At 38.6% G+C, this 22,090-nt stretch overlaps 1 protein-coding gene across 4 annotated transcripts in view; it reads right to left on the bottom strand.

The window, feature by feature from the left end:
* Nucleotides 1-22,090, bottom strand: part of unc13c (unc-13 homolog C (C. elegans)) — a 139,039-nt gene that overhangs the window by 13,499 nt on the left and 103,450 nt on the right. The window contains exons 19-29 of one of the 4 annotated variants that reach the window (XM_077563377.1): nt 19,411-19,537; nt 18,316-18,412; nt 17,553-17,696; nt 16,861-16,938; nt 13,892-13,969; nt 12,534-12,560; nt 8,925-9,013; nt 7,956-8,093; nt 5,494-5,617; nt 4,849-4,911; nt 581-661 (exon numbers count right to left, since the gene is read on the bottom strand). In XM_077563377.1, coding sequence (XP_077419503.1) covers nt 581-661; nt 4,849-4,911; nt 5,494-5,617; nt 7,956-8,093; nt 8,925-9,013; nt 12,534-12,560; nt 13,892-13,969; nt 16,861-16,938; nt 17,553-17,696; nt 18,316-18,412; nt 19,411-19,537 — 1,046 coding nt within the window. The remainder of the gene's footprint in view (nt 1-580; nt 662-4,848; nt 4,912-5,493; nt 5,618-7,955; nt 8,094-8,924; nt 9,014-12,533; nt 12,561-13,891; nt 13,970-16,860; nt 16,939-17,552; nt 17,697-18,315; nt 18,413-19,410; nt 19,538-22,090) is intronic. The other 3 variants (XM_077563378.1, XM_077563379.1, XM_077563380.1) reach the window with 3 other exon arrangements.

Below are 22,090 nucleotides of genomic sequence, written 5' to 3'. Positions count from 1 at the left end.
AAAAATATACTGCAGACGACCTACTCTCCAAATATCCAAATATAATAGATTAACAACAGTAGATTGTCAAAATAAACAGATTTTTTTATGTGGAAAATACAAATGTGGCTATAGAAATGAAAAATCAACATAAACTACATTGTGGAGATGACTAACGTGCAAGTGGAGATTACTGCTCGCAGTGCACGTGCATGTGAGACAATTTGCTTCCCATGAAGGCTTTACATCGCTTCCATTATTGTTGCTTCAGCCATATTGAACTGACCTGCCAGTACAGGGACTTGTGTTCCTCACTACACTAAATCTAAGACCCAATAACTGCTATGACCAGTCTATGGTTATCACATTTATCCTCCTCGTCATCACTGACATCCTTCTGTAAGGGCATCACAAAAAAAGAAAAAGCCAAAGAAATCCTTTAGATGTTTCATCGACCAAAGTGCCTTAAAGGTAAATTGCATTTTGTGGCTGCACAGGGAGCTCAGGAGCAAAAAAAAAATCCTGAAAAAAACCCAAGGGCTTCAAGCAAGCCATCCATTCATGTCTCTTGGGTCAGCTGCCACTGTGACATAAAACTCACCTTGATAGTGGGAAGCACGAGGTCCATGGCCGCACACTGACGTGGTGTCAGACTCCTGGCTTCCTCACGGGTGACGTGCTCCTGCGGAAGAACGCAAACATCAAGATAATGACCAACAGAACGAGCTGAGCTGCGGCTGCGGGCCAATAAATGCAGACTTCGATTCGACAGGGGGGTACGGAATCATTGGCATAACAATGCCAGGATGAGCATATATATTTTAAATACGAACAGTACTGTATAGCCCCCAAAAAGTATCAGGACATTGTAAGATGGCTCAGCCTCTAATGCGGATTATAATTAGCATTTACAAAGCCGTTAACACATCTATGCAGACATACATTTATGGTGCAGTGCAGAGAAAATGCACACCCCGTCCCTAAAATTAGAACCTGCAGATGAAACACGAAACCTTGCCCCGCTTTCTTATGCATACGAATTTAATCAGAGCGGCTTTAAATTGATTCCCACAAACTGGCTTGGACTGCAAACACTTTAATCAACATCTCTGCTAAAATGCAAGGCATGTGCCAAACTGCGCCCAATTCATTTTTCATTTACATGACAAGTTGAACCCAAAAAACAATGACACCATAAACCACCTTAAATAGTCAAATAGTTGCATCCCTTTTTCCCATCTAGACAAACAAAAGGGTATTAGCTGAAATTATCTCAATTCAGACTGTGCTGACATTAAAAAGTGGAGCCCCTTTGCTAACCAAAACAGCAGCACCTAACAGGAAAACAGCCTTTTATAGTGAAAAAATCGTTTAATGCACAATATTAAAGATCATTGTACAATATATGGACTCAATGAATTCAAATGGAAAAAACAAAGTTATAGTATTAATGATGATCTCACATTCTTAGGACGACATCTCCAACCACAAATAGCAAAATGAATCTGTGACTTGGTTTGTGTGATCTATGTGATTTGTGGATTTTATGTGAAAGCTGGTTAAATTCAAAAAGGAGAAATATGAGTTAATCAGTTTCAACTGTTATGACGCAGAAAAAACACAACTCATTATTCAAGTACCTTCTCACTTTGGTTGGTACCCACCCACTCAACCTGGCCGAAACATGGCTACATAACCTTTCAACAAAAGAGTACTTGAGGAATAATTAGTCAGTTTCCATCCAATTGTTTTGAATTTCTTAAGCAAATTGACTGAAAATGCGCAAAAGCGACTTATGCCCGTTTCCATCTGTTCTTCTTTTACGAATATTGAGAGGGGACTCTGCCGCTGTAGGTGGCGGTATACACCATAGAAATGGGATATACCAATACTTTAAAAGAAGAAGAAGAACAGGAAGCGACTGCGCCGTGCGATGACGTCGTATGAGTTTACTTTTGTAATTCTTGATAAACCGTAGCATTTCTTTGCTGTTTTCCATCAAAAATTCCCAAAATATTTTAGTTTCGTCGTCCCCCCAAACATACCTTACTTTATCGTCCGCCATTGCTTTGGGACTACAAACGTACATGTGACGTAATATCCAGTCAAAATGGGTGATGTGTATCCGGTCTTGCTAGCGGTTATTCGCAAAACCTGTTTCCATCGGCAAAATTCACATTTTCCTTTATTCAATACATTTAAAAATCCACCCCCTCCAAGCGTAAAAACATTTTTGCGAATTTTGGGCCCTTTTTCGAATTTATAGCGTTTCCATTCAGTTTTATTTTTGCATTTCTTGAAAATTAGAATAAAAATGGGTGGATAGAAACCCAACTATTGGCTTCAATTTACTTTTTGAGAAACATCACGCAAATACATTCCCGGATTTTAAGTGAGCGAAACTCTGCCTGCTGCTGAGCCTTACTGATAATACAAATAAACGTAACTCTATTTATAAATAATTTCATATGTTGTCTGTGGATGTAATAGTACATCTCCGCCAGTAAAATGTGTGGGAGCGGGTACATTGTAGTGAATGGGAGCGAGCTGATAAGGAGCTATGTCACTATGAAAGCCATTATCATGATGGTAGGCGTAGATAAAAGTGCTATATACGGTAAGTGCACTCCATTTACCACAGACGGCGTTATACCATGAAAAATGGTAAATAGCAGTTCACTGCATAGTATTAAAAATTTAGCATTTGGCGTCTAGCTTTTCAGTTTACTGACGCGCTCTACAACGTTGTGCAGTCCTTCCGTCTAATCTGCCGTGGTTATCTCACTTTTCTGTAATTTTCCATAATAGCCCTTTACATACGTACAAATAAATAGACAATTTGCACTTGAGTAATAGACGCCCCTAGAAACAATTTGCTCCTATAAAGCAGACTTGCGAACATTCGGAAAATCCCTCATTTGAGATGATTATGACTCATGACCAGCATTAACAAGGGGATGATAAACGACTTTAACGCTCGAGGAAGGATACAGACACACGCCCATCTGTGCGCTCCTCTCCAGATGTCGCTGCCTCGAAGGACGGCAAAGTCTCACAAACAACGGGGACGTTTGCCGACTCGAAGGATGCAAAGGGAAAAAACGTACATCGTCTGTTGCTCGCAGGTTAAATACTTCCGGGACCGGCCGGCATAGCACGGTGGTTTAGTAAAATCAAAAGTTTTCACAGCCTGAGGCACGATTCGTCCTGGTCGTATTAGTAGATAGACATGACCAGCCTGGCTGGAGGATGCTGAGGTGCAGCAGTAGTGGCGAACACATGTTTTGGTTTTAACAGATGTTGGCAGCTATCATTCCTTCTCGGACGTTGCATAATCATTTTGTGCACATTGTGAATACAAGCGTGAAGCATACATGCACTCAATGTGCACTGCTGCAGAAATTTTTTTGACCTAATATATTAATTGGACCGCATGATTTGTGTTAGGCTGTTAGGATTTGTTTCTCTTAGGCTAAGTGGACTTGTAAATGGTATTTAAAAATGAATGGCTTCCGCAACATTGGTTGAAAACAGCAACCAAAAACAAAGAGCCCCACACATGAGGGAATTTTTTTTAAAATTCTGGCTACAATAGGGATGTGCAATTCATCGAAATTCACTTACAATTTCAATTATTACACTCCACAATTACAACATCAGCATAATCGTAAAAAAAAAAAAGGTTATTAATACTTGCTGTTTAAATTGGTACATTTGCACCTTATTTTAATTTTAAAATAACAAATTTAATAAATTTAGTTTCATCCAAAAGGAACTTGCATAGTTATAGTGTTTCAAAGAATTTTATTTGTCTTAATATTTTTTTTTTGTTTTTTACGTTTAAAATTTTCTTGTTTTGTACCAATAACTAAATGATCATTCTACTTACTGTACAGTGCACAAGCTGCACTCCAACCCCAAGTTTTTGCCAACATAAATTGGCAAAATAATAATATATTATTGTAAATATATATTGTTATAAATTCTGTTTGGTCTAAAAGGAACTTACATAATTCTAGTGTTTCTGTTTTTTTAATTGGTCTTAATATTTTTTAAAATACTTAATGTTCTTGCTTTGTAACAAAAAATAAAATAATCGTTTGAGTAATTGTGATTTCAATAATTGCCAAAAATAATTGTGATTATTATTTTTTTTTAGTGCAGCCCTTGGCCACAACGTAGATATACCAAAACACACTCCCAAAAAGTTTGAGATATTTGGCTTTCGGGTGAAATTTCAGGATTAAACTAAAGGGTCTATGACCTGTAGATTATTTTATCCTCCTCTAAACCTTTTAAAGCACATCTCCAAATGTTTCAGTACTTTTTTTTTTTTTTTGCACAATTTGCTGTTTTCTTACAAGAAGTTGAATAGTATGATAAGGAGGACTATTTGAACACCAATACTAATTGAATCAGGTAATGTATTGGCCCATTCATGGATCAAACACCTGTTGTGAATTCTAGTTTCTTAGAATAAAGTAGTGAAAGATGTACTAAAGCATTGAAGGGTTGGACAAACTGTATGCAACAAAGGTTATAATGAATTTTAGGTTCATCCTAAAATTTACCCCCAAGCCAAATATTCCAAACTTTTTACGCGTAGTGGTCGTATAACGTGTTCGGAATACAATTTTTGCCGCTTCTCAGCCTATGCCAGTCTATGAGTATATTGTATAATGGCTCATAACACTTGTAATAGTCATTAAATATAAATGAACAGACCAGTGTGTTTAAAATATATATCTACAGTGGCAGTCATATACTATATGATCATATACTATATGACCCGGGGTAATATGAGTCACCAGAACGTTTTATGAAGCAAACCTACACTACATTAGCAGCAAAGTGAAGAAACCGGATTACCTTCAATTTGGACAATTGTCCCAAGTCCTTTGCCGCATTGAAGATCATCTGAGCTCCTTGCTGCTGGAAGACAAAAGTATATATTTAAATTTTTAATATTATGCCATATGAAAAGAAAAATGCATGGCCATGGGGGCCATTCTCACATAACATTATAAGAAAAGCGTGTTTTCCATTCCTTTCCATTCCTTTCCATTATTCATGGCGGATAGGGATCAACCATTACCCCAAAATATTTATAAATCAGATTCAGAAAATTGTACTTATCTCTGCGGGGCAATTTAGGGAACATGGAGCGGGTACATTTATTCACAATTTACAATAAACAAGGTTACAACTTAAATAAATGAATAATATAATTAGCCTAGGCCTATGTTAATAGTTTGTAAATATACCACAAATTATAATCTGGAAACAGTTTAATTTCAACAATCTTACATTAAACATTAAAATAAATATATTATGGAAAATTAACAGACAAATTAATAGACAAACACAAATCAAAGTAACGGTGATAAGCTATAAGAAAGATTGGAACCTAATTGCTCTTAAACAGCTAATGATGAATACAAATATCCAAATACATTATTGGCAAGCATGCGAATGATATTTTAGTCTAAAAGTTGCTTTTCTGAAAAAACTCACGCTTTGGTCGCTCAGCGGCGGCAATACGATGGTCCTCTCGATTGTGTTCAGCACGATCTTCCAAAGCTCTTTCAGAACCCGTTTCAGCACTGTCTTCTCACAAATCTTGGCGAATAACATCAAACTTGGAAAGAGGTGTAAAAAAAATAATAATAATTGAAGCATGTGTTTTAAACATCTTAATGACTTGTTTTCATAAATAATAGGATTAGCCGAGTACTAAATAAGCGTAAATAGTCAACTCGTTACGCTATTTTCCAACTTCAGGCTGACATTCAAGTCTGAGTAATTCCCCATGGGGGGTGGGAGGGATTGAGAATCCCCCCCCCCTCCCTGCAAACTATTCACAATTCACCTTATTACCATAAAAAATCCTTTTACACGTCAACATTGGTATGAAAAGGGTGCAGAGTGCAGTAACAACAAACAAGAACATAGAGTTAAAAGGGCCTTGCAGTGTGTTGGCCGCTTGCCATCGCCGCCACACAATGCTCGATGGATCAATTTTGTCCGAGCCAAGAAACCGCTGTTTAATATCATCGTGGCAGACCAATCAGTCAAACCGGGTGGAGTGGAAGGAATCCAAATACAGGCAGAGGGACTGTTACACTCGCAAAAATATATCTTGATGGATACACTAACTTGCAACTTAGGCTGTACCCCGAAAAATAGTAATACCTCTTTACCTTTGACACTTGACTTGCAGGTACAACGGGGTGCCGCATCTACTTCTATCTCAACCATGGAAATTATGCTAATTACAAAGATGGACGCTAACACATATGGTTAAGAGCATGTCTTTCGCTGGGTTAGCATAGCTGACTAAGCTTGCTAGCGTCATTGGTAGTTACAAGGCTGAGCAACGTAGCTTTAGCATTTTGCATACCTCTTTGACTGCCAGACGTTTTCAGAAAAGGAATGCCGAGGGTGCCAGCCGATTTTAAGCATTTTGACTGATCTTTCAAGGTCCATAGAAAATTATGTGTTTGGACTATGGAAACACACATACTACCAAATGAAACATTGGACTCTCATCTTTCATCAGAAAAAGTTTGTTTCTACCTTATTCCGTTTTTCAGTAATCAACAATAGAAAATGGTTAGTTTCACCTCTGTTTTGAAACAAACGTCTTTTAACGTCTTTGGCACTCCTCCATAGGATTTTACTAAACGTTATTTAACGTTTTTGGCAGTCAAAGAGTTAATAAGGTAACAACACCTAATTGTTATTGTGTGAGTAAAAGGTTTATAATTGCAAATACAAGATGGTGGTAAAGCACTTTTTGCTTGCCACCAGATGGTTCCAAAATAATATTATTTGAGGCGTGGCTTCGGCCTGAGCATTATGCAAGTTTTTACCAGACGATAGGTTCCTGAAAAATGCCTTACTGCAAATATTTGGGGGTTCATTGCTTACTTTTCAGCAGATCCTGTAGCTTTTGGTGGAATTTATGCTTTATCATCAACCTGCATTGATTTAGTTTAGCATTTTAGGGGGAGTTGCATCAGTTGAGCCTAGTTTTCCGCTAATCACGACTGGGCTCGATGCTTATCGCCCTCAAATAACCGGGGGGTATACAGTAATCCTGAACTGTATTACTGAATTCAATGGACGCTACCTTGAGGGACTGAAATGAACTTCTAATGTACCCCTTTTTTGTGGCAGTATATACCGTGCAGATGGGAGTAAGGATTAGCATTTCCATACCATAAAGAGGATTCCCCTGTAAAATTCCGATGACCTTAATGCTCCTTTAACAATAGCTGAGAGGGATTTCTAAACCTCAGATGAACCATTTATAATCTCTGTGGCTGTTTCAGGAATAGCTTGTCTTTCACACATAAATCTGTGTTTTTTTCCCTTGTTCTGGCTTGGGTAGGGTGATACTAAGGGGGGGTTCAAGTATAATTTCATGTCTCTACAGGCAGCAAGGTTAACCGCAAGTAACCACTGTACTCTGGGATGTTCAAACTACGGTTTGTGGGTTTTCTGTGGGGGCGACACTAGTGCTGTCACTACTATAATATTTTTTAGAATTGATTCATCTATCGATTATTCAATTGATTAATTGGAGTCATTTTAATTTTGCATTAGAAAAGCATTTCCCCCCTGATTACTGTTCATCAACCAGTGATTGGTGTTTATTTCGTACTTAGTATTCATATAGTGATTTTAAGAAAAAAAAGAGGATTGACGTTGTACTTTGTTACCTGTTCGGTCATTGTTTTCCAAAATAAAAATAGATGATTGCAAATGTCTTATTTTGATTAAACACAGAAATCTAATCATGGAAAATCCAACATTATTTACCTATTAACCTTTAAAAATAAATATTATATTTGATTGATGGAATGGTTTCAGTGTACTTATAAAAGTCAACAAATGTCATAGTGGCCTTGCAGTCTTTTTTTCTGTAGTTCGGACATGAAAAAAACAAACAGATTATTTAATCTGCTACCCACTTTTTATCCAGTAGATCCATAAGAGGCCGAAGGACAGTCTCCGCATCCATAGCTGCATTACTTCCCTTGGCCGAACCTTTCATCTGGACCAGCTCCTGGTTCATCTGCTTTACACAGTCCTCGATCACCGGTTTGAAACTGAGGAAAATAAATAGAGCATGTACTTTCAAATGTTTCCGTATAATATGTACAGTAATTCGTAATTGTTCGGGAAGGAACATGCTTTTGTAGAAAACGCAATAACATGAGGTGTTGTTTAAATAGCAGGTGGTCTATTTTTCAGTAACAGGCTACCTCGCTATCTGAACTCTACAAGTGAATTCCGGTATGGCATTATGGTGCAGCATGATGGATATTAGCACGTTTGCCTCACAGTTCTGATGGTCGGGCTTTAAATCCCACCTCCGGTACTCTGATTTACTCACAGATTCCAAAACATGCATTTGTCACGATAATTGAAGATTCTAAATTGTCCACAGATGTGAATGTGAGTGTGAATGGCCGTTTATCTGTAATATATTCCCAGTGTGATTGGCCGGGAACCGGCCCAGGATGCACCCAAGTCAGTTTGGACAAGCCCCAGCTCAACCCTCATCATTATAAGAGCCAGAAGAAAATGGATGTGGAAACAAAAATAGGTTTGCTTTTTTCAAAGTATAACTGAGGTATGATTCAATGTGGCTTGAGTGTGTCTACCCTGAAATAGAAACCAAAGCCAGAACAGGGTGGATTATTTTAAACCAAACGTAATGAACCAAACTCAACAGTGTGGCCGTAAAAGCAACGTCGAGGAGTTGTTTAATCACGGATGCTGGCTGTAAAAGTGCAACACGGGATCTTCCCCCCCGAAATGTTTAGGACAAGTTGAATCAATTACAAAATGGAGAGTACGGCTGTGAGATGCAAAGCAGATTAGCGGTGTAATTAGTCTGATTGAGAAGTTTGCACATGGGTTGCGCTAATACTCACCTGGAGCCCAAAACACCGCTGAGCTCGTCCAACACGGTGTTAAGTCTGTTCTGCAGCTCCTTGAGCAGATCACTAGCCTCTGCATCCAGCTGTCGTGGTAGAGGAAGAAGATGGACAGTTACTGCATGGTTGCACTCCAACGAGCTGCCACACCGCCTAACAACTTTGCAGGATGCCTGGGCTGGAATGAGGAGGGGAGGAGGGGAGGAGGGGGGGAGGGGGTTGGTAACCTGTTTGCCTCCCGCTCGTTCTGCGGGCCATCTGTGCCGAGCATCGCTCTGAATACAAATGGATGGCTCCGAGCCGAGCGCGGCTATAGGACATGGCGTTGGCGAAGTAGAAGCAGCCAGCTAGAAGGCGCCCACATGGGCAACGCCGCGTGCACTAGTGCGTAACATACAGTAGTCACAGCTGATGGAGTATCAAGGTATCAAGGGAAAAGGCTCGGCGTAATCCTGTATGGACTAGCTTGCATTAGTCCGTATATCATTCATTCTTTTCATTTTCATTTGGCAATCAAAGAAAAAGTAACGGATTGGTTTGTTTTTTTAATAAATAAATACAAATCCCGATTTTTGATATTTCAATGTAAGATTCAAATCAGAAATATAAAATGGAGAAGCAGGCCACAGGAGTGAATCTGATTTGAACATTTGATTAGTCGGGTATACCCTAATGTTTGGCAACGAGCAGCAGTAATATTGGTAATAGTTATTAATACGTTAGATGTTACTACGTGAGCAGTAATTTATCACGGGAAATAACATATTTATCCTGTCAGATGTTATCGTTCTCAATTTCTGATTTGATGCCCGCAGCCTCCCAGTCAAATATTTGCTTCACTACTGCCTGGGTGGCCAACGGTCATGAGTAGCAGATGTTGGTCCTCGGCCTTGAGCTGAACTTGGAAAGCTACTTCCATGGGGTTCTCTCTAGAGAATCTAATTTTATACACTTGTCATATGATCTTTTTCACTAGGTATTTAAGTCATCACAATTAAATATGTTTTAGTATTTTTTATTTTTCCATCTTTTATTAACCTATTAACTCCCAGCCATATTCACTGAAGCAACACCCTTCGCTCCCGGCTGTTGTACTGGATTTTGACTGATTTTGCAAGGCCCACAGTATATTGTGTTCTATTGCTATAAAACACGGAACCTACCAAAAGAAAGATTAGAGTCTCTTCTTCCATCAGGAGAAAAAAGTATATTTCTACCTGTCTCCGTTTAGCAGCAATTAGCATTAGAATTAAAGCTAAGTTTCATCATTATTCATAAATCTGTTTAGAACTGTGGGTAAATCAGCTTGTTTGCAACATGGCCCTGGTTGATCTCTTATAATCTGCTGCCACCTGCTGGCCGTTTTTGTATTTACTACCATTGCTTCACCCGTTCTCTGCAGTTCAGAGGCTGCATCAAAGCTTTCTGTATGCTCTAGCATAAAAAAAGAAAGTATAAATATGTCTTTGGGATACTTAAAACATTTAAAATAGAACATATTTATACGTTTTTGGGAGCAAATGAGTTAAGGAATGAGTGACGGCGTCTATTGAGGCAATGGCCACAATAGTATCCAAGGAAATCTAAAATGACTATGACTATGTCATTATGCAATACGGTATACTCACAACATTATAGGCTATAGTGCAAAACATTTGGTAAACCAAATATTGGTGCCGTTTATTGTAACAGTAATAGATTAACTGTGGAAGTGAGTATACGTGTAGTTATTGTGCTGTACGCATGAGTTTCACTTAGAAATTATTTGATTGGTTTCCTCTGCATGCATGCCTCTGTCTGCACATGAGCACAATTGATTTATGTGTTTGTGTGCTCACTTATGGATGTGTTCATACTCCACTCAGTTCAGCACAACACATGTCGCAGAGAAAACTGCCTGAATGTTGGACTTTTTTCTTTTACAGCAAAGAGAATGCTCTGTTTAAGTGATAACAGAGAGGAAGCATCAGTCTCAAATGGCCTGGAGAACGTTTTTGCCTGACCTCTAATCTGTTGTCCGGCAGTCTCTGGATTTGTTTTTTTTTCTTCCTTTTTCTGAGAGCCCTCACTTTAATGGCAATATGAGTGAGGAAAATACAAGTTCAGTGTTTGATACCCAAGGCCACTGTCATACCCTGTGAGCTGAAAATTCAATTCGGACTTCAAATGATAATTGACATTCCGGTCGAAGGTTACAATCTTGCCCGTAATCTCGTTTTTTGAGAGGTAGTCACACCTGTAGCCATGTCATCTGCACGTCATGACTCTGTAGCTTGTTCTTTTCACAGTTCTTTTTTCGAAGGACGAAAAGTAAGTCTGTCTTGTGAAATGTCAGGTTTCAGGTAAAGTTTTGATGAAAAGAGAAACATTATGAAAGTCAAAATCAGTAAAAAATAAATAAATAAATAGAAATAGGGGAAGTGGGGGGCAAACTTTTTTTTAACTGGCGGGAATGGGCTTCCATTAAAAAAAAGAAAGAAAAAATAGTCACAATCAGAAAAAAAAAGAGAGAGTCAAAATCAGTTAAAAAAAAAAAAAAGAAAAAAAATTGCCCAGCAGAAAAATTGCGGGTCTATCTGTTTGCGGTCACCTCCAGAGTGAATAAACTCTTCTCTGGCTTGGAGCCTATCAACAGAAGCCAAGCTTTGCTTTAATTTGCCTGTTTCAACACTTGCTCGTGAGGAGCCATTCTGAATGCAGTTAACAAGTAAATAATGGCTTGATAAACCACCGTCTAAAACGAGACATAACCTACCAAATTGGGAACAATCAAGACTGAAAGCAATCTGTGCATGTCAGTCGAGCGTCTATAAATGCAGGTGTTGGGATGTTTATTGCCACTGCAGTAATGCTCTTGATAAGTATATTGGCACTTTGGAAGTCAATTGCGAACCGAGAACAATTCTGTAATGAATTTTCGTCTTTGCAGGGGAAAACCTAAAGGAGAACTGACAACAATATGCCAAATTTGCAACAAAAAAAAAAACATTCCCTGAGATATAATCAGCAAAACCAGAAAACAAAACATCTGGAGTCATTAATACACCGGCAGTAAATGCCCTGGAGTGAACCAGGTCACGATCTGCTGGCCACACCATTGCTAGGCACGTGAAGTTGTTATGTGGATGTTTGTCATGCTCTTGAAATCGTACCATGAACATTGTGGCTGCAGCCTGGATAACCTGATCCAAACCACAACCGGTTAAACTCAAAAGGGTCGTGTGCGGGGGAGGAGGTGGTCAACAAGCTATGACACGTTTCTAAATCTAGGTAAAAAAAAAAGATTTAAAAAAAAAAAGACTGGCAGCGAGGGAGGGCAGGAAGCAAGCTAAAAATAAAGAGATGGCAATGCATGTTTTTTGAGCCACTATCCCTACAATGCCGGTGATGGTGAGCTCGAGCAGCCTGTCCTGAGGGGTGATGGGCCATTCAGATTCCGTATGCTCCGTGGCACATGCTGCTGGAAGGGATTCATAGTAGAGGGGTGTGGTGGAGTGAAAAAAGCGCATGAGGAGTGGTGGGAAGGAGAAGGAGGGGGCATTCGTGCTTTTTCAGATCATTCGTAAATGGCGGGAAAGGGCTGTTGGCGGGTCCTATTACACACACCTTACAGAAGGACACAACACCCTCCTCCTGGAGAGAGAGCACATAAAGAAAATTGGGAAAAAAGGGAGGTGGGGTATCAGGGACGGGTGTGGGGGCATTACCATAGGAGACAAAAAACGCAAGGCGAGACAAGGTGTTAGAGATTTATAAAGAAACATGCACTTAAGTCAGAAGAAACCACAAGGGCTGCATCCCCAGGGTGGGCAGTGAGACGACTGTGTTTCACACACCTTTAAAGGGTTTTTCTATTTATGCGCATGAAAAAGGTGTTTGAGTCGATTGCGTTGAAAAACCTGCATGCTGTGTGTGCTAACACACTCGCTCCAACTTTCGCACGTCTAACCAATATCTGTGATCTATCACAAGGGTCATTCAAACCTGCTTCTGACAATATTCGTAAACCTGGATTTGAACCCTATCATATCAGCAAACTGAAGGAAAATTTTTTGATTGGCGGAGCAAGGAGACATTAGTCAGGTTTCCATCCAATTGTTTCGATTTTTTAAGCAAATTTACTGAAAATGCACAAAACGGACATGCGACTAATGCCCGTTTCCATCTGTTCTTGTTTTGAAAATATTGAGATGGGACTCCATCGCTGTAGGTGGCGGTATACACCATAGAGATGTGATCCACCCGTTATTTAAAAGAAGACCAGGAAGCGACTGCGGTCGTGAGCTCGTTCCTCAACCCTTGAGTGACTTTTATTTTTTATTTTTTCCAATTCTTTATTTTACTCCCTTCTAAGTGTAAATATTAGCCTACTCTAAAACGGAGTCTATTTGGTCCCACTCTGAATAGTCAAGTTTACTTTGTGCCAATGTTTTTCCCAATATGCTAATCATCCCACATCTGACACCACAGAGCTCTGACGAAAAGTACCCGCAACCCAGATTTCAGTGTATTACGTTGAAAAAGCTGTACATTAACCACAATGGCACACAACCAAGATCTTTAGCATGGTTACTGTAGTCACAAGTTGGATAAGCAGGGGGCAGGTTGAAGGTTTGAAATTGCAAGTACAGATAAGAGTCTGACAAGGCAGATTAGTCGACAACACCGTTACACGGGAAACTGAGGGAAGGATTACAGCACAACACTGTCAGGGTCATTGCCTTTTCACTTCCAATAAATGTCACCCGAAATTATCATTTACATAATCATGACCTAGCGCTTATTTCTCGGGCTGAATGCCGGTGTGAGGATGTGGAGTTTAAGCCTTGCATTGCTAACAGACAGCAAGCCTGTTCAATTGCCCATTTCAAAGACGCAAAATCCCTACAAAACATCTGGGAAATGACAACCTTTTGTCCTTATATTTTATTATAAGGGGGGGGGGGGGAACAATTGAGACAGACCTGTTTGCCTCCCATTGACTCGAACATCTTCTCCAACTGGACTCTGAGTTGCTGAATGTTGTTGAGAAGAATGCAGGGCTGTCAAAAGGAGTCGAAAAACAAATGAGCGTCAGCACACAATACATATTTAATGTTCACGTCTTGCCAATATAAATGACATCGCCCACTGCGCAGAAGCGGCATGCGAGGTTTGACTCGCTCGTAAAATGGGAAATACTTTGCAAAAATGTCAACAAAAAGAAGCAAAAAAAGAAAAAGAAAATGTTGGGGATCACAAACATCCATCAATTTTCATTTCTTGACACATCATCTATACAAGAGATGCAAGGCGTCTACACAACATTGTCAGTCAGCGGAGGAACATAATACTACAGGGAGAGGAATGCCTGCGCTGAATACACCGGACGTTATCGATTTTGCCGCTCCTTGACAAATTTAACAGATGATGAACATTAATCACAACACCTTTTATGCTAGCCTGCCAGTAGCTCTTCTTAGTTTTTAGTCAGGCGAACACGATGTACATTATCTGCCCCAAATAGTCGGAGATTCAGACCCAGTGCTTATGAAAGGGAGGGTCGTGGGAATGGATAGGGCTGAGATTGTGCTAACCACACAGGAGCATGATTGGTGCTTTTCAAAGCCCTAAAAGCAGAATCGAGAGAACATACTGCACATACAGTAATGACTCCATTTTCTTTTGGATTTCTTTTTCTTTAGATCTAAGAGCATATTTGCATCCGGTGATTAGATAGTGGATAAAGGGAAAGGAGATTTCTCAGAAACAGAATGTGCTCTTTAGCTTGTGGGAGGATGAAAAATGTTGGAACAGTCCACTCACGCAGGATCCTAATATTATAGTGACAGATAAAACATGTGAAATGTCTCCTGACTTATTTGCAGACAGCTATGAAATTGATTTAACCCTTTGAGTTAAATTTGAATAGAAAAATGTCTTACAATTTGTTTTATGCACTTCACTAGTCTAAACACGGTATTGTGATTAATATTGCATTTGTGGAATATAAATTAGGCAGACAAATCTACCCATTTTTATCCACCTTATGGGGGTCCTTGCACACTACAAAAAAGGACAATGTAAGAAAAAATAAAGTAAAATAAGAAAATTATTACTTCAAATAAGCAAAATTATTTGTCAACAGAACAAGAAAATGTTACTTAAATGTACCTGTAAGAGTTGGAAAAATAAGAAATATATTAACATATTAATATATTAACCACAGCAGTCTTGAATTTTTTATTTTTAGACTGAAAACAAGTAATGTTGACTTTTTTCAAGCTGAACTATTTTCTTAAAATACAAGTATTTTTTTACGCTTGGATAACTTTGCCTGAGTGTCAAGCAGGGTAAGGATTGAACCCACAACCTCTAATTCTGTGGGTAGGCACTCTACCACTAGACCACTGATCTGGTACTGGAACAAGCAAAAATTTGCTAAGTAAATATAACGAAACAAACCACTATACTGTCTGATTGTTTTCATACTTGTATTTTTTTTCCATTTAACTTATTACTAGATTATACAAAATCTTAAAAATAGTAAAATTCTACTTATGAAACCCCAGTTCAAGGCCTTTGATGCTGGTTAGTTGTCATCTTAAATTGTGGAAAATGCTTGTTTCAAGCCTCTCAGTACTGAGCTGTTAACACTCAATGCCAAGACTGCTTGATCAAATAAGATAATGATGTAATAAGTAGCTTAAAATAAGCACAATTTCATTTTAAGTAAAAATAACTTTTCAAAGCAAAATTTAGGTTAAATTTAAGAAATTATATTTTACTTAAGATTTCAGTTTTTGCAGCGTGCAGTGCCACTAGTTGACGACTGAAAATGACATCACTGGGTCCAGGTAAGGACCAACATTTTTTGTATCAGTGGGAAGTGTTGAGGAACAGTTAAATGTACAAGGGACCCAAGAGTTGTAACACCTTTTGACTATCTCACTCTCCTCTACCGTTTTTCTTCTTCTTCTCTTGGCCCAGTGGTGATCAGGTTGGCAGGAGGTAGAACAAGTTGAACATCTTGCACAGCGGCATAAGAATATGTCGTCGCACAGCAATTAGCGCAACACTCATTGTTTTTTATTTCATGTATTGATACTGCGTTTATACCATTAGGCGTGTATTTCACACAGATGATTGATGGTTAGCGATGGAGTACGCCGCGTTCCAATTGTGCAATTTACAAATTCCGGTTAAACAAGCTGCCATATGTACAGAACTCAAAAAACTCAAGTGACCCCCCCTGTTATCGGGCATAAGTCTCGTTTTCTTTTCCAAGTGTGTGGCTCTACCAAAGTCTTCGTTCACGCACCCACACAGACGACTGCGTTGTAGCATAATTTGTGTACGGTTCGTGTTCATTAATCTTATAGCATCAAGTTGAAAAAGTACATAGAGTAAGTGGCTACTCTATAAATAACGTCTGTAAATTTTCATCGAGTATCCTGCACAATGTGCTCACGACAGCTTGACTGATTCTATATGTGGAGGGGGTGTTTGTGCAGGCTTTCTTTTTATGCTTATGACATTTATCAACACGTTGCTACAATACTTCTAAGTATATCTTTGAGTCATCTAATTGCATCTCTGCATTTATCAGCTCTGCGTCACAATGCACAGAAAACAAACATCATTATAGTGATTGCTTTCTATTTGATGGATGACTGCCACTGCATCACTCAGATGATGCCTTCTAAATGTATATATTTTTTCGTTGTCATCCATTTGTGGAGCAGGACCTCCCGAACACCCGACACAGAGGCCAGAAAATACAACAACTTTGGGCCGGGAGATGAATAATCACGCTTTAAAGTGCATTACGGCACGCAGTGCTAGACTTAAGCGAGAGCACTTCCATTTGCTGTTACTGGATTGACTTATATATTTATCTTTAGAAAAACAAAACAACTCTGTCACGTATTTGCATACAATCGAATGCACTTACCACGTTCTCCTTGTTCAAATACAAAGGGAAGTCCTTGGAAATGATTGCGGCATACTGCAGAAGAACCTTATTGATAGTCTGTATGATGGGAGGGAGAGAGTCAGCGTTACAATCAGAGTTGTTTGCCTTTGCTGTTAATTAATCACAGGAATGTATTGGGGAAAAATACAAGCAGCGTGGCCTAATAGCATGAAGAATCAATACAGTCCGTTATTATTTGCAAAAAAAAAACTAAACAGAGAAAATAGCTCGACATGCTGCACTAATAATAATAATAAGCCTTTTTTTTCTACTTTGTTGTAAAGTTGACTGTTCTTAACGCAAGTCAATTGGATTTTGGGATGAATATCCATCACATTAGTTTGTTTCAGTTTGAGTAGTAAACATCTTTAATGGTAGTACAAAATTCAGCATCTCCCAAAAATAGAACATACCGTAAGAAACAAAATGCCTTTTTTTTTTTTTTTTTTTTTTTTACATTTTAATATTAACAGTGTTTAACTATTTTTTAAACTTCTATGACTGTTAGGAACGTTACAATAAACACAATATTGAAACAAAGTTTGTCCTATAGTCAGTCAATATAGATTTTTTGATGGCACGGTTTGACCCTGGAAGACTTTACTTTCTGAGAAATGTTTAAAAAAAACTAAGAAATGCACTAATATTGTGTTGTCTCACAAACACCTGACCTTCGCAAAGCGGCACATGAAGTGAGCCAGAGCTTGAGGGTTCGGACACTCGAGCTTCTTGATGATCTCAAAACTCTGGTTCAGCTGCGTGAACACGTCCACCACCGAACAGGAGAAGAGGGCGTGGTCGGACGTCTGCTGGAACTGTGGAGGCAAAAATAAAAATGTAGTATTGTATTATACGAGTATAATGTCCAAACTCTGGATAGATCCAATAACTTATTTCTCAAAAAGCAGGTTTCAAGTCCACTGTTAATAATAGAAAGAAAGCCTTAAAAATGTACAAAATAGGCCACACTTGAGGAAATAGAGTTGTATCGTTACTTAAAATGACTTTCAACAAATAAAAATTTGATATTTAAAGTGATCAAAACAATGGAAACACAGAGTGGTAGTAAACTCAAATGTTGTGAGCTTTGAAAGATAACAAAAGGTTAAAAATACAATACAGGTATAGACCGATCTGTACAAACCAATTTCTTCATTCTTCTCATCCTTTTATATACCGCCAGCTCCATTTTATTTCGCCTTTAAATCACTCTTTGTTTTTGTTTGATACAGTTCCATTCATATTCTTGTCTTGTGCACGACCCAAGACAAAGAGTGCCTTCCTGTCTGCGTGAGATTCCTTATTATCTGAGATACTCTCCCCTCCTGGAGAAGCGCAATTCTTCCTAGCGGGCTGTCCTTGGCCCATTTAAATAAAACAAGGAAAACATTGAGAACTACAAGGAGGCTTTTTTTTTTTTTTTTTAAAACTCACGCCGTCTTTCTTGTCCCTCTCCAGAGCGCCATTGAGAAAATCCATGGCCACATCCTCATTCTCATCAAGCCACTGAATGACAAACGGCTCAAACCACCTGAAAGAGAAAATACCACATTAGTGATTATGCTTGGGTTCATTTTTGGGTTAAAAAGTTTGGCACATTTTTGCACTCTTAAATGATGGCATAATTCAAATAGCTGCCTGGTGCGTTTTTGTTCCAACGAATCCCCTTATCACTCGGTGTCTTTGATTAATATTAATCAGACCTATACTGCCATGTGTTGCGGTAGTTGTCTTCAGCATAGATTAAAAAAATAGAACTGAAGTTTATTGTGGCATTTAAAGAAAAGTTTTGAAGACTTTTAATGTATCTTAATCTCAAACTATACATCATATACCCCCTCACAATTATGTAGATGTTGAGATGTTTTTTAGATTTTTCTTTTTGCTTTTTGTAAAAATATAAGAATCTACTGACTAATATTCCCTACTGTGAAACACTGGGCCAGGAATTGTATAGATCAAAAGAAGAAGAAGAAGAAGAAGAATGAAAAAATAAAATAAAATAGGTCATAAGCTCTGTTGAGTTCCTGTCAATATTTCTGCTACAAAGCAAAGAACTCCACCAGGGTGACTTTGAAATCTTTTCATGTGTCTCACACTCTTTTCCTGTTTTTTTTTTTTATTGAACAATGACAAGCAATTTAATATATGCTTCCCTCGCCATCCATATTAACTTGCATACAATGTTGCGTCTGCTACAGTTGTCCAACCGTGCTGATAAATCAGGTGTGTTGAAGTATGTTTGACTTTCTCCTCCTCTCCGTCATCCAGTAAATGCATGAAAACGCATATTGAACGGATGCTTAATTTTCTGTGGTGCCTTAAAGTGGTCTCTTAATTAACGGGTGCAAAAATCTTGGCACGGTTTAATCAGGAATTCCATTAGGCTATTTAGCAGCAATATATCACAACGACAGCATCATTTCACACGTCATGCATTTTGAGTGTATGTCCATTCAGTGTGTGTGTATGTTTAGGGAAAGAGTGCATTTGACTTTTTTTTTTTTCTGGACAGTGCATTTTACTTACAGAGAATATTCTGGCGGAACCCCCTTGAAGGCTGGCAGTTCGCGCACATACTCATTATGGAACCATTTGACTTTGAAGTGAAGATTCATGTATTCAGTACTTTTGCATAAGCGGTGCTTATCGTGCTCTGAAATGCAGATTAAAACACAGGAAAGGGAAACCGGTTACAGCAAATGCTTCATGTCTAAATTGAAAAGCTTGGTTAAAAAAAAAAAAGAATTAAAAAAAAAAGCTTGTTAACTCTTTGACTGCCAAAAACGTTAAATAACGTTTAGTAAAATCCTATGGAGGAGTGCCAAAGACGTTAAAATACGTTTTTTTTCAAAACAGAGGTGAAACTAACCATTTTCTATTGTTGATTAATGAAAAACGGAATAAGGTAGAAACAAACTTTTTTTCTGATGAAAGATGAGAGTCCAATCTTTCATTTGGTAGTATGTGTGTTTCCATAGTCCAAACACATAATTTTCTGTGGACCTTGAAAGATCAGTCAAAAATGCTTAAATCGGCTGGCACCCATGGCATCCCTTTTCTGAAAACGTCTGGCAGTCAAAGAGTTAATTTCAAATCCATACAGTTATTTTCAACAATTTAACTTTAAAAAAAATGTGCAAGCGTATTCATAATAAATACGAGACTTAAGGAACAGTTTTTTGCTTCAACACAAATATCTTCACAAACACAATTATGCCAACAGCCTGCAGCTATTGAAGGCATTAGAAAATAAAAAGCGTCCGGCAGCTCCCTTCAGAAAAGACAGAAAGCCCTTGAATGACTCCAGAGAAACTCCCGATAAATCCGATTTTGGCTGACATTGCTGCTGAGTCATTAAGCCTGGCTCGCTTCAGACATTTTTGGAACAATTAAACCTGTGGGATACCCCTGTCAAAGTAAACAAGTGGAATTCAAATAGCGACTCTCAACCATATTTTATTACATTATTTTTGTTAAGTTATTATTTCTTGTTCTGGTCAAGTGGCACACTGGACAGTCACTTGTTGCTAGGTAGAACTTGTGTTTTTTCTGCCCTCAAGACAAATAAAATACTTGGCATAGCTGTGCCACTCATTAGGCTGTGTTAACCCATTAACTTAGTTTACATCTATACCTGCACTATGTCTAAAGTATACATGTATAAGAAATTAAGACAATATTGAATGATGAACAGCAACATTACCCAATAACAACGTGCAGCCAATATTGTTTTATAGGAAACAGTATGGTATAAATTTTACGTTTGCCAGCCTCTCGTCGCGAGGCAGTGAGAGAATGAAAAAGGCCAGTCGCACCTCAATGATAGGATTTTTTTGAACAATTGAAAAACAAATAAATAAATAAAGCTTTCCTTCAAAAAACACAGATATTTCTAAGGTACTCCAAACCTAATATGCAGTAAGTGCTGAGATGTTTTTTTATTGTGCCTGCAGCGCTAGGAGAAAGGTATGGTGCGTTTGTTTTGTCGTTAAAAAAAACAAAAACAGTATAACTGTCACTGGGGGAAAAAAATACCAAAAAGTAGCCGCCATGAGATTGATGAGCAGTATATGACTAGAGTAAATTCTCTGTCAGACTCCTTAGGGTGAGATAAAAAATGCAGTGAAAGGCACTCACACATGCGCATGCATGAGGCATGAATGAAGTCATGATAAGCAGCCTGTGTAGACAGCGCTGCCATTTTAAATGGGAGCACTTGCGCGAGGTTGAGTGTTTATGAAACACACCAACACGCACGAGAGTGCGTCTTCACGACGACAAAACTATGACTTGCACTTACTGTAATATGCATGCCAGGCCAGTAGTTGGCAATGTTGTCTTGAGTGTGCACACAAACAACAATATTGCATGTTGCAGCGTTTACAAACCGGTCCTGTGTGTAGGGCCTCATTTCATCTCTCTATTTGGAACTTCCTAAATCATCACATCTTTGACTCGTGTCACAAATCAACAGTTTTTGTGGGTCAGCGCTTCTGCTCAATGCCTCTGACTTCCGAGCCGTGAGGAGATTCTTAGCAAGCACTTTCTACTGGCAATGCAGTGACATAATTTCTGCATCATTGCTAATCCATCCATTTGATCTTCAACCTTTATAAATGCATTTCTTTGATTGCCTTGGAGTAATTATTATTATTAAATGCATAACGGTGTCAATGCAACGCTTGTCTCCTTTGCGTCAGAATAATTTTTAGAATCGTTTAATTAATCTGAGTTTGTAGCCCTGTAGAAAAAAATTGCTTTTTTTTTGCTTCTTCAACTTCCAAACTAGCAGAAGAGGAAGAAAAGGTCAACTCTGATTGGCTGTTGACACGCACATTTCCGCAACATCTGATCGAGTAAATATTCTCACAGCTGGCCAAACTTCTTCATTATATAATAAAACAGCCTTGCGTGTATTGCCCTTTGAAAGGTTAAAACAAAACCATTATTGATATCATTTAAATAAGTATGCAGTTATCGATAAAAAATGGCACTTAAGACGTTAACAATGTGAAGGAATTCATCTATGGCTGCTTTCATTTTGCTCACACCGCCTCAACGTTAGCTGAATAGAGGTTTGGAATCCAGCTCGTTGCACCCTGCCTGTCACGCCTTAATCCTGATAAGAACCACGAGTGCTTAGCCTGATGAATTGTGCTAACTAAGCCTGCCATCCTACACTCTTCTTTAAGCCCAAAGAAAAATA

This window comes from Vanacampus margaritifer, chromosome 4, assembly GCF_051991255.1.
Source record: "Vanacampus margaritifer isolate UIUO_Vmar chromosome 4, RoL_Vmar_1.0, whole genome shotgun sequence".
Classification (NCBI taxonomy): Eukaryota; Metazoa; Chordata; class Actinopteri; order Syngnathiformes; family Syngnathidae; genus Vanacampus; species Vanacampus margaritifer.
Note: the sequence above shows the minus strand (reverse complement) of the source record. Positions and strands in the feature narration are given on the sequence as shown.